Genomic DNA, 13,327 nt, shown 5'->3' with positions numbered 1-13,327 from the left:
GGCCTGCTGGAACCACAGGTACACCCTGCTCCACACCAGCCCTGCTTGCTACTACTGTCTTGCTGTTCTTAGGATAGTGACTACTTACAAAGGCATCTCTCTGGGCTACTTTACTTTTATTCGTTTGAGACCAATCCCTCCTCCCTCCTATTCCTTAGAGACCGGGCCTCCTATATTGCCTCAGCTTCCCGGAGGCATACCTGGATGCTTAGGAACTCTTACAAATGAAGTCAGGCTGGTCAAGGGACAGTCATCCTGCTGCACTTAGCCGCATTGACGGGATCCCAGCCACAGACACAGGGGCTCTATTTCTCACTGCACTTTGGAGGGAGTGCTCATGGTGTCCATCTTCCCTGTGATGCACAGCAATGCCCAGTGCTACCCAGACTTCCTGGTGCTCACAAACAAGGTTCGCTCTGTAGACCAGGCTGGCCTCGAACTCAGAGATACACCAGCCTCTGCCTCCAGTACTGGGATTAAAGGCGTGTGCCAACCAGGTTTCTTGGCAAACACTATCAATTGAGTTACTGCATGCCCCTCAAACATTCCATGACTTTGGGGGACAGTGCTTGGAGGGAACACAAGGTTTTGAGTAGGCATTTAGTGCTCCACTGCTGAGCTTGAGACCCCAGAGCCCTTCTAACCAGGCCCCACCCCACCCCCCATCAGTTCTCACTGTGTTGCTCAGGCAGGAGAGCAACAAATCTCTCCTGAATTCACAAAATCCTGTCTCCATCTCCAAAGCAGTGGTGGCTCCCGGGCCAGGTATTATGATTACCCGTTTGCATCAATCACTTGGAGGGAGACCCTTTTCATTCTCTCTCCCTCCCTCCCTCCCTCCCTCCCTCCCTCCCTCCCTCCCTCCCTCCCTCCCTCCCTCTCTGTCTGTCTCCCTGCGCGCACGCGGGTGTGTGTGTGTGTGTTTGTGTGTTTTGTTTTTTCGAGACAGGGCTTCTCTGCGTAGCTTTGGAGGCTGTCCTGGAACCATGTCTTTCTTTTATGTATCCTAGGCTGATTTAAGCTCGCTCCCCCCTCCCCCTCTGCCTTCTGAGTAGCTGGCTGGCGTGGCAGCCCTGCAGTACCTCCTAGTTTCCTCCTCCTCCTCTCGATGTGTATTGGAAAGAGAGCTGCTTTTCTTGCTCCTATGCCTTTGAGCACTGCACAGGACAAGGAACCTACTACGATGCTGGGGTCCCTGCACTAGGACTCTGTTTGTTCTTGGTCTGGGCCCTCAGACACTGCAAGCGAGCATGAGCTGACTACTGCTCCTCCCCCTAGAGAAGGCTCTAGAGACAGTTGGACAGGACCAGGAGCACGTGCAAGCAACAAGTGGAGAAAAGACCTGTGCTTATAAGGAGCATCCTGGTCCGGGAGGCCTCGAAGCAAAACTCTTGGGCTCTGACCCCTGGATTGGGGGCCACAGGACTAGATCTACTCCCTGACAGCTGATAGCATTAATGTCGAACTTGCTGTGCCTCTTCGGTGCTGTACTAGGATGATCTGGGTTGTCGAGGCGCGCCGGGAGGTGGCGGTGTGGTCACGCGCACCGGCCTGGCCGCGTCCAAGTTCAAGCTCTGGGTGGGGAGCCCGCTTCCCGTCGCCGCGTCGTTAATAACTTAAAGAGCCAGGCAGGCCGAGGTGCAGGGGCGGGGGCTCGGCAGGACGCCGCCCCGGCTGTGCGGCTCGGCGCGGGAGGACCCCGACCCGGGTCGCGGTGCTGGGCTGGCCGCGCTGGGCCGCAGGACGGGTCCGGGCCGCGTGCCCCGGGGTCGCCTCCGGGGTCCCGCACTCCGGGCGTCCACGCGGGAGGCCGCCGCCGCCCCCCATCCAGCTGCCCCGGGTGCGCGCGCCTCCTCCGGCCTCCTCCCCTGCCCCCGCCCTCCCTCCCCGCCACCTTCTCCCCCCTCCCCCTCCCCCCGCAGTCCCCTCCCTCCTCCCGCCCCCTCCCTCCTCCCCGCCGTCCCCTCCCTCGTCGTCCCTCTCGCCCCTCCTCCTCCCCTCCCTCCTCCCGCTCCCCTCCCCCTCCGCTCCCGCCGCCTCCGCCCGCCGCCCCGGCCGCGTCGGGTAAACCTGTTCTGCGAGGCGACCGCGCCGGGGCGGATCGAGCGGCCGGCGGCTGCTCGCGGCGTCGGGGCCCGTGGAGCGCGCGGCCGGCCCTCGGCCGCGGCCCTCGGCGGCGCCACCATGTACTCGGGAGCCGGCCCCGGTGAGTCCGCGCGGCGGGGGCCCGGCGCTCGCGCCGCGGCGGTTGGCGGGGGGCGGGTGGGGGCGCCGGCCGGGGCCTGTGGGGCCGCGGCGTGGCCTCGGGGCGGCCGGACAGGGCCTCGGGGCGGGGAGGCCCAGGGCGCCCGAGCGGCGCGGCCGGGACGCGTGTGGGGGGCCCAGGCCCGGCCTGCGGCGGGTCTCCGTCCTCCCGCCGCGCTCCTCCCGCCGGCCCCGAGCGCACGGCAGCGGGGGCCCTGGGCGGGGAGCCGGACGGGTCGGGAGCCGAACCCCGGGGCCCCGGGACCGCAATCGGCCGCTCGGGCGCAGCTCCCCGCCCGGCAGCCGCCCGCCCCATTCAAGCGCTAATCTCTCGGCGGATTCCCCCGGAGCGGGCGGCCGCCGTGGCACTCCTTCCCGCCGGCGTGCCCATGTCCCTGGAAAAGTTCCAGAAAACTTAAAAACACAAACGCGTTCCCCACCCTGCCCGCGGAGCAGAGCGGAGGGCGGTTTTACTCGCGGGGCCGAGGAAACAGTTAGGTGTTGGAGGGATCCTTCGCCCTCTCCCGCCAGGCACGTGGCTCCCTTTCCCGGCCGCCCCGCCGCCTGCTCGGGCTCAGCCTGCCCCCCTTTGTCCGCCAGGCCGTGCTTGGCGCCCGCGGGCCCTCCCTGCTGCCCACCTGACCTAGCGGCTCGCCTCGGGGCCTCCCCAGACTTCCCCGCTGCGGGCTCTGGAAGCCTCCCAGGTCTTCCCGGGTCCCCAGCGGTACCTGCCTGGAGCCCGCTGCGCCTCCTCTGCGGATGTCATAGCGCTGGCTCCTCGAATGCCCACTGACCAACTTCTAAAAGGCGTTACATAGGGCTTCCAGCAATTTGTGGACCCGGTTCACCTTGGCGTCTGGAAGGTGACCGGGTCCCGGGGCAGTTGTTGGGGTCTGGAGGCCGTCTTGGCAGTGGCCGGGCAGCCTCCTGCCCGAGTGTGGGAATCCTCCAGCTCAGCGCTGTGGAGGAACCCAGAAAACCTTAATTCCGAGGCTGCACCATTTTCTCAGAGTGTCAGTTTCTAGTGACTTCCTTAGGAACGAGACCAGGCTTTCCTCTGTTTTGCATGTTTCTCCTCTCGGCCTGTCACAGTGGGTCTTCATTCTGAAGACAGGCAGTAGGAGCTCAGAGACGTTAAGAGCCCCGTAACATTCAGGAGCCAGCAGGCATTAGGGCAACCTGTTTGAACATTGCTAGGGAAGTGGCTCCCAGTATCTTTGACCTTGACCCACCGTTGGAACTACCTGTTTGGTGTGGATTAGACCAGTGGATTCCCAGATAGGGTGGAAATGAGAACCTACTGTGTGTTCTGCAAGGGGAGGTTGCCTTTTAGAAAAGAATGCGGTAGCTCTCTGGATCAACCGGTTCGTTTTGGTCACTGGCAGCTTTGAAGATGGCTGCTGCTGCGTGGGCCTCTGCGTTGTGGCCTGAGGGAGAGACAGTCCCCTCTAACCAGAAAACCTTGGGCGAGAAAAGAGATGCCTGTAGGATAATTCTTGGCTAATGGCAGACTGGGAAGGAACCCAAGATCCAGGTGGGCCAGTGTGCTGTAATCGCAAGGCCCGAGTGCAGCTTCATTTTATTGTACACACCACGGCTTTTAATTTTTCTTAAAAGGCCCCCCATACAATTTCTTCAGTGAGACGCAACAATATTTCCAAATTTCGGAGGATGGAAGGCCATTGTATCTGAATTCTAGAAATGTTACAAAGAGCTTTGCAGCTCCCCAGCTTCATGGGAAGTAAATACTTAGTAAATTAACTTTAAAAATAGAATTCACAATGGGTTTTTATCCGCCTTTTACAAACTGTTACACGTGTGACAGTAGCTGCCTGGGTGGGGGGGGCAAGGTTTGGAACTTGATAGATTTTTTTTCCCCTTCCTGAAGGGTTAGTGGTTTAGGGTATGTAAATTCTCTACCCAACACGAAACTTCCTATCAAAGTGGGTTGTAGGTGGGGTCTCCCACCTAAGGGTTTTAAGCTGTCTGGCTGAGCTCCCTCTTTCTTTTATTGCCCAGGAGGATTTGCTACAAAGTAACCTCTGTGACAGTGAAAACTGGGTGTGGAGTTGCGTCCACTGTGGCCCTGCTCCCCGGATTCTTCCCAACTCCCAGTTGTGTGAGGGCACCACTGCAGCTTGGTGGGCTCTGTGCCCCAGGGAAGGTGCTGCCAGCAGCTGGGAAGCACGCAGTGCGGTGGCTGATGAGCATTTGTGGGAACCCCGCCCCCCAGCGTGTGCAGTAATTTAAATAATGGGTACTTGTGAAAGCTTTGACTTACATGTTGGTAAGAAGCAACATTTTGTAACTGAGTTTCTTTTGTCAACACCGTTAGGTTTATTCTTCACAGTTCAAGAGACTGGGCTGCCAGTATGATAAAAATGTTTCTTTTTTTAACTTTATGAATTGTTATTGTAGTAAATGTAACAGGATTTTTAAAAAGTTTCTACTGTGAAGTAATGTTGCAACCTGAAAGCAGGGTGTCCAAAGGTTTGGTTTGTGCCTGTGGATTCCTCCTGCTGCTGCTACTGCAGCTGTCAGTTTGGGCGCGGTTTACCAGCCGCCTTCTTCCCCGCTAACATCCTAAAGCAGACTCCAGCCCTGTCAGTTCACCCTGACGTGCTTGTGACACAGAGTACAGGGATTTCCCCCCTTCTCTTTCAGAGACAGGGTGGGCTGAATAGCCCCTGCTGGTCTCAAACTCATCCTCCTGCCTGTGCTCCCAGAGTCATGGGGTTACAGGTTTATGCCAGCATGAAGAACTGGTGCAGGTATATATGAACACAACCCGGTGCTATAGTTATACTAGGCGTTACCAAGTCTCCTGACTTCAGAGACAATGATTACACTTGGCTTGCTTTTTTAAATTTTGTTCTTATTTATATGTATTAGTGTTTACCGACATGCATGTATGTATACCACATGCATGCCTGGTGGCCCCAGAGGCCAGAAGATGGCATCAGGCAACTGGAGTCACAGATATTTGTGACTGTGGACGGTGGCAACTGAACTTGGGTCCCGCAAGAGCAGCAAGTGCTCTTAACTACTGAACCATCTCTCCAGACCCTACAATTGACATTAGAATATGGAGTTATGGAAGAACATGTAAATTTGGGTTCTGTCATCTAAATCTTTCTTGGTTGTATCTTGTTTTTGAAACATGGTGTTTTTACACAAGTCACTACTTTGAGTATAACATTCATAGTTACAGCAAGGGCCTGTCTCTCCGTGGCCCTCTTTCAGGTGATTCAACTCATTAGAAAATCAGGATGGCCTTTGTGTAGCTCCTATTGCAGAGCCTACCCCAAGGTGGGATTCCCTCCCCAGTTTTGGGCTCAGGTGGGGGTGAGGAATCATGATCTGTATCCCTCCCGTTATCTGCTCGAGCCATCCTGTGCACCCTGCAGCTTCACAACACCAGCATCACTGTCTCGTGGGCAGTGAGGCTGCACTGGCCCGGCCCAGCCTGGTGCGGGTACCATTCTCTTCACTCTGACTGGTTGAATAAAGTGAAGCTCTTGTGGTGAGATGGTATCAAGCTACAACTAATTTCCCACTTTCACCTCTAGAGCTGAAGAACCCGAAGTCCTTATGTGTACCGGTTTTCCCTTTTTCCCTCTTCCAGACCAAACACCTGTGCCTTTCTATCAACTTTTCACTAGGGCTGTGCGGGGTTCATCATCTAACCTGGGAGCTTTCTCCAGTCAAGTGGGGTGTTTGGACAGCGGCAGACCTGGTGGGCCAGGCCCGAGTCAGACCTGGGGCTCAGGAGCAGGGCTGAGTGTGTACACTTGCTGCACACCCAGTGCATCTGGGGTCCTGGTGATGCCTGCAGGTACACGTGTGGTGCCCCTGAGGCACTGCACCAATGTGTGCTGCTGCAGCCCCAAGCAGGCGGCCCACCCGGTGGGTGTGTGAGAGGCAGCCAGGCCCTCCGCTGTCTGCCAAGAACACAGTGCCTCCGGCTCTTGGACACTGGACCAGCATCGGGAACTCTATTCTTGGGCTTCCCTTAGTGTCAGCAGGGGCAGTGGACGGAGAACATGGTCATCCATTTCAGTCCTGTCCTCCTAGGGATGTGTGGGGAGTTTGACATCTGTGTGGGTCTCAGTTTCCCTGTCTGGAGCATGTAAGATATTTCCTAAGTTGCTCACACCCTCTGGACCTTGTGACTTGGATTCTTTTTTTCCCCCGCCCATGTGGCACAGGCTGAAGGGGAACTGTGTGTATGTGTCCCCAGTCATCTTGAGAACATGCTGGTAGGATGATGGTTTACCCAGGGTAGCCAGACAGGGCCCCGTAGAGCCAGATTCAAGATGAGCCTGCAGAGGTAGGCTTGGCTTTCACGGCTGCCTACATGCTTTACAAGTGGTGGGCTCTGGTCCATATTGCCAACACAGATGTGTGTTCCAGTCAGGAACCAAGTGGAATCCTATGGAGATGCAAAGAGCATTAAGTGTCCACCTTCCAGGTTTACAGTATGTCTGCACAGGTGCTATTGGTTCCTTGTCCCTACTCCTCCTAACTCCCAGGGAGCTCACTTGAAGCTGAGTCCTTGGAAGCATCTTGAATAGTTCACTGGAGAGCATGAGGACAGGGCAGCAAGGAAGTGAGGAGCTGACTTAGGGATTAGGTGGCTGGATGGCACCAGTGGTTTAAAGAGAGGATTTGGGGCATTGGAGATAATGACCAGGCCAACACCTGTGGGAAGACAGAGAGGGTTAAGGAGGAAGAGGTCTGGGCAGGAACTGCTTCCAAATCTTGTGGTACCAGGCGGGCAAGTGCATTCTGGAAAAACATCTTCTTCATGTGTGTGTTTGGGCCGGAGCTGGGCCCAGGGCTATTTGGGAACCACCCTGTCAGCTCTCCCAGCCTCCTCTACCTAGGGGAAGAAGGTAGTGATGCTTTGTGTGTTGTATTAGGTATTTCTCTTTTGTTGTGAGAAAGCACCATGATGGAAGGAAGTTTATTTGGCACTGATGGTTCCAGGGGGGGTCAGAGTCCATCATGGCAAGGAGGCTTGGCAGCAGCAGGAAGCTGAGAGCTCACATTCTTTTTAGATGTTTGCATGAAGTACAGCAAAATGGAAATGTCAGAGCCTTCAAAGTCTGCCTCTTGTGATGTACTTCCTCCAAGGCCACACCTCCCAAGCCAACTAAGGATCAAACCAACTAGGGATCAACTGTTCAAATGCCCAAAACTCGGGACATTTTTCATTCAAACCACTATAGGAGTGAATGGAGTTGAGGCAGTGCCTCAGTGTCTCTAGGGGAGACTGATCTGCGTACTTCATGAAGTTTGGGTGTGAATGGTCTGGCTGGACAGGCATTGGGTTTGGCTGTACCTTCATCCTGACAACCACTGTTATGAAACATTGAATAAATCATTTCATAGCCATGGCAGGAAGAAAGGCCAGATGTCACTGAGTTTTAGGGCTGTTAGGTTTGGGGTGCTGGAGGGAGCAATTTGAAGCTGGGGTGAGTGCTAGAGGTGGGCGTGGGAAAGCCAGGAGAAGTAGGTAAGGCTCTGGCCCCGAGCAATCTGGGATCCCATAGCTGGCGCTCAGTCTGCCCTCTAGCCCTGACTTGGATGGGCCTGAAGGAGAGCCAGATTACCTGGAGGCCTTTCCCCACTTGTACCCAGGAGACCTAGGAGATGCCACAGGTAATTGCTGTTCCGAGGGGCGTGGGACTCCCAGATGCTGCCAGTAGGGCCTTTGGGAAGGCAGAAAACAGTCCTGGGCCATTCCCAGTTGTCAGGGGTGGGGCTAGGTCAGAAACCTGGCTTGGATGGGCCCGAGAGAACTGTCTCTGATCAACACAGTCTAGGAAATGCACAGCACCAGAGGACTTCCCAAAGCCTTCCAGTTGGGGTTACTGCTTCTCATCTGTCTGCTTACTTGCCCCGTTTCTGAAAAAGCTTACAGGTGTAATCTAGGACAGCCTACAACCGTGGCTTGTCTGCTCCACCCTTGAGTCTGGGTAAAGGGACTATTAAGGAGTTCCTGAAATGCCATGGCAACTGTGCCCTGCGTTTTGAAGCACCTGATACCACAAGGCTTGGGATCAGCTAGACAGGCTTCTGTGAGGCGTGTGTGTGGTGCTGTTACATGTGTGTGCTTGGTATCAAGCCAAGACAAGAGCAGGACCAGGTTGGCCTCTGGAGGGATTTGAGTTTCATTCTGTTGGATCACCCTCCGTAGAGGATCCTGGTTGCCTCGGGTGGCAAGGAGTTGCCTCAGTGCTCACAGGGGACTGAGCCGTGGGCCTGGCTTCTCAAGAGAGTGCCAGGCCACTTTATCATCACCTGCCACAGGCCACAGGGAGGGTGGAGTGGTGATGCTGGCCCCTGGGGGGCAAGGCACAGCCTCCTAAGCTCACTGAGTGTCACTCCCTGGGATGCTCGTTTGAAATGTGGGTTTTGTTTTATTTCTGGATATTTTTATTGAAGCATGTTCAAGTTCATCTTGCAGAATGGCAAGTGTTAAGAATCTTGCCAAGTCATCCCTCCTATGAACAAACCTTAGATGCGGCCCCAGGTGGCTCGTCATTTCCTGCCACTCCAGCCCTGGCCTCTGGAATGATGGCACCTGGGGCTCCCACTGGCGATTCCTTCCTGGCCTCCACCCACAGCCTGATCCAGCAGCACTCTGAAGTATGTATTGTTCTCATTATTTAGTCCAAGTGGGTCTTTGTCAACAGAAGGGAGAAGAAAAATGATTGGCGTTTCAGAGCAGGGAAGTTCTTTCAAAATGTCAGCCTTAAAAAAAAAATAGCCAAGTTTACACGGCATAAATTTAACCGTTTAAGGGGCTGGAGAAAAGTCTCTGGTTAAGAGCACAGATTGCCCGTGGAGAGAGCCTGAGTTTGCTCCCAGCATCCACACTGCCTGCATCCATCTCTGTCTGCAGATCTGGTTGTCTGCATCTACAGGCACTTACACTCATGCACACACACGTAATTAAAAATAACATAAATCTTAAAATAATTAAAGAGCTGGCGAAATGGCTTAGTTGTTAGGAGCACTTGCTGTACAGGTGGGAACAGAGAGGTTTGGATCCTTGCACAACAGAGAGGGATGGAGGCAGGACAGTGAAGGGCACTTGCTTGCTTCCAGACTGGCTGGAAAAAACAGGTTCAGGGGGAGGGAGAGGGAGAGCACTGCCCTAGAGGAGTAAGATGACAGAAGACACTTGACACTTCCTCTAGTCCACACACATTTACCCATAACATCTCCAGTTCAGTGAGGTCACAGCATCATTGCCAATACCTAGTTCTAGCCTCATCCCTGCTCACCAGACTCGGAAGCCAATGACCGATGGATAGATATAGATATGCTATTGAATTGCATATTTGGGATGTTTCCTATGAATAGAATCGTGCAACGCACAACCTTCTGTGTTTGGGCATTTTGCTTAGCAGTCTGTCCTCAAGAAGATTTTTGTTCTTTTGGATATTTTCCAGGCAGTATTTCTCTATGTAGAACTTACTCTGTAGACCAGGCTGACCTCAAACTCACAGAGATCCATCTGCCTCTGCCTCCTGAGAGCTGGGATTACAGGCGTGCGCCACCACCGCCAGCTTCCATTTCCTTTGTTTTTACCACACAATGCTCTATCTTTCGGATATATCATCACTTATCCATTGTCTCTCGGGGTCCTTCCTTGCAGCTGTGGGTAACGTGCTCCTCTGAATATTTGTGTCTAGGATTTTGTGTGTTCATTGTGTTTCCATCACTGTCATGTGTGGGAATTGATTTACTGGAGAACTAAGTTTCTGAGGACCTGGTTTCTGCACTGCCTATGTTCCCACTGTCACCATGCAGAGGTGGCACTGTGCACCTCGGCAGACTCTGGCGTTTCAGAGTTTTAGAAAGTGTTTTCATTGCTTTTAAGTGGAGGGAGTTGAGACAGGATCTTGTCTGAAGATGTTCTTAAACTACATATGTAGCAAAGACCCCTCCTTCTGAGCCTCATGATTACCGAAACCACCAGGCCAGAGTTAGATAGTGAAGTTCTTTGGTAATACCTTTCTGTCATAATTTATTAGCCATCAGACTGATGGGAAAATGTGAAGTCTGCATGCAGTTGTACCTAAGAGAACTTAGGTCCACTTATCTCATTGGAACACATTGCAGAGTTTGCAGCCTAGACACGGAAGGAGTCCAGGATCCTGACCAGCCCTGGGGTCTGAGTATTGGCTGCCAGCCCTGTGCTGCTGACACGGTCAGTGACGACAAGCTTGGCTCCTGCCCTGCCAGCTTAAAGCCAGGGGCACAAATGGGAAGCAAGGTTCACTCCCACAGGCCTGGAAGACCACAAGTAACCCTCACAGAGTGGGTAAAATAAGTAGGAAACCAGGTACAGTTTTATAGCTGAGGAGGGGACTGAGAACCAGAGAGAGGCTGAGCAGAGCAAATGTTGCTTTGAACCAGAAGGATGAGGAGCCAGGGCAGTGCGTGTGTCTGTATGTCTGTGTGTGTGTGAGTGCGTGCGTGCGTGCGTGCGTGCGTGCGTGCGTGCGTGCGTGCGTGTGTGTGTGTGTGTGTGTGTGTGTGTGTGTGTGGTTGCAGCAGGGCTGGGAGGCTGCTGTGTGTCCAGAGACTGGTTACCTTGTTTGTAAACTTGGAAAAAAGTGGTAAGGGCTTTTAGTTATGGGAAGTAATTCTTTTTTTTTTTTCCCCGAGACAGGGTTTCTCTGTGGCTTTGGAGGCTGTCCTGGAACTCCCTTGGTAGTCCAGGCTGGTCTCGAACTTACAGAGATCTGCCTGCCTCTGCCTCCCGAGTGCTGGGATTAAAGGCGTGCACCACCAACGCCTGGCTATGGGAAGTAATTCTAATATATAGAAAAGTAGATGAGAAAAATCCAAAGCCTGTCCATGCCTGATGTCCTGCTTCAGGGATGAACCAGCCTCTCCTGTCCCCACCCTGCATAACCAGCATCTCCTGTTCTTCCCTTTCTCTGCTGGGGGTAGAAACCCGTGCTTAATTCATAACCCTCATCCTCTCTGAAATGACTGCAACCTTCCAGAAGAGGAGTTGAATCATCTGTCAGCACCTGTGTTGTGCCCCACACAGGACCAATGATGGAACCAGTTACAGAAACCACACAGTCCATGGGTGTGTGGTCTTCTGACCTTTCACCCCACTTCCCCCACTCTGCTGTCTGTGACTCTTGTTTTCTGTACCTTTGCAGCATGCTCCCCTGCTGTGGGGCTGTGGTGGTCCCCTCTGTCTTGATTCTTGTGACCTTGCCTGTTATTGTCAGCTTTCTTAAGTGGAATGAGGTTAGAAGCCGTAAGCAGGGTGCTGGGGTGCTCACTGTGGTGTCCCTTGGTGGACATAGCCAGCAAACACTGTATTGATACTATCACCCTCACTCATCCTCCTGTATTAGTGATAGAAGCCAGGAGTTTGAGATCTCCTCCAGCCTCCCCCATGCTCTGTGGCAGCTAGTCAGCAGGTGAAGTGCCTGGCTCTCATTACCCAGCCCACGTGGTTAAGTTGCGTGCACACAAACTCTTGTGAACAAGTGTGTCCTTTGACACCTCTTTCTCAGTCTGCCCTACAGTGCACTTGATGGCTTAGTCTTTCATCTCTGTCTGTCCCATCAGGGCTGGCACGCACAGTCCTAGATGCTCTCGTGGTTCATGGCTTGTTACCTGGACCATCCTTGGTACCTCTTCTGTTCTCTCTTCTCAGCTGTCGCTGGCCTGTGCCGTAGCCCCTGCTGTCTTGCGTGTCTCCCATCGCGTAAAGGCTGGCAGGTAAATAGTCTGTAGTTGGAGAAGGACATGGCTACTGGTTGAAATCTGAACAGTGGGAGGCTGAGAGCCCTGACTTGGGCTGTCCACCTTGGTGTTGTCCTCAGAGTATCAGTTGCCACCAAGTTTGTGCCTGAGCTGTGTTGGCAACTTGGCGACAGTAGCTAGGGATGGCCGCATGCCACGTGTCACTGCACAGCGTGGCATGTGCTCCTCTGGTCTCTGTGGCATTGAGGAGGCCTGCAAGCCAGCGGCATTGTCTCAAGAGGTGGTGCTTGGTTTCCTGAGCGTGTACTGCCACCACAAGCACATTGCCTTCAGTGTTTTGTTTTTCTACTCTTCAGGATCAAGGGGTGTTAAGAGAAGCTTTTCCTTTGCTAGCCGCTTTGGTTTATCCCCCGCCAGCCGCCTGGGCTCTGTCACATTGTAGTCCCCAAATAAACACACAAGACGCTGTATTAATTATGAAGCTGTTGGCCTTGCTTGTTTCTTACTGGCTAGCTCTGACTTAAGTAATTACCCCATAATTATTAATCTAAGTATTTCTCTTACCAGAGAATAGTTCCGGGTTTCCTACCCCATGGCGGTTACATCTTGAACTCTCTTATGTTTCTCCTTCCCAGAGTCCTCCTGGTCTCCTAGTCCCACCCATCTAGATTCCTATTGGCCAGACAGTGCTTTATTAACATAAGACTTCCCCAACAAAGGGGTGTGTGTCACCATTTCAGAGAGCCTGGGAGATAAAGTAAGCTAGGAGTACAGCATGGCAGGGGAGGAGCGCTGGAGGGTCCTCGGGAGCTGCAGAAGTGTCATGGTGTCCTGTGTGCAGTCAGCACCCTCCAGTGCCCCTGCTGTGCTCTGCCCCTGTCTTGGGATCACCCCTTTTTTGCATACCAATAGTGATGCTGTAAGGCCTGCCCGGAGGGTGACTCACTGACGCCGCCCTGGCATCCAGCGCAGTTACTACTGAAGGAAGAACATCAGTGACTTGGGTCTGTATGCGTGGAGGGAACAACAGACAGACTGCTCCCTGAAAACTCAGGGCACTTAGACACCAACATTCATGATAGGATACATCTGCACCTTCTAGGTGGGATGCATTCACGATAAGGTAAGGGAGATGCTGTCTCACACTTGAGTGGGTAGTATGGGAAAATGGTGATGTCCAAGGCTCCCTGTTGTGCCCAGTGCTCAGCCCTCTGGGTTTCTTCCTTGTCTGTAAGTGGGAGTAGTGGTGCTGTTACTGTTACTATAAGGAGTTGTGTGCACTCACACGAAGTCACTTCTGGCATCAGAATAACTGGCACAGGGCATTGTGCTT

The 13,327-nt window shown here is 53.7% G+C and overlaps 1 protein-coding gene across 1 annotated transcript in view; it reads left to right on the top strand.

Moving 5' to 3' along the window:
* Nucleotides 1–2,080: 2,080 nt before the first annotated feature.
* Ago2 (argonaute RISC catalytic component 2) overlaps nt 2,081–13,327 on the top strand; it is a 76,291-nt gene continuing 65,044 nt past the window's right edge. The window contains exon 1 of the mRNA XM_040736366.1: nt 2,081–2,206. Coding sequence (XP_040592300.1) covers nt 2,185–2,206 — 22 coding nt within the window. The 5' untranslated portion in view covers nt 2,081–2,184. The remainder of the gene's footprint in view (nt 2,207–13,327) is intronic.

Source organism: Mesocricetus auratus, unplaced genomic scaffold (genome assembly GCF_017639785.1).
Source record: "Mesocricetus auratus isolate SY011 unplaced genomic scaffold, BCM_Maur_2.0 Super-Scaffold_100055, whole genome shotgun sequence".
In the NCBI taxonomy this organism is placed as follows: Eukaryota; Metazoa; Chordata; class Mammalia; order Rodentia; family Cricetidae; genus Mesocricetus; species Mesocricetus auratus.
This window is presented reverse-complemented; position numbering and strand designations above follow the sequence as displayed.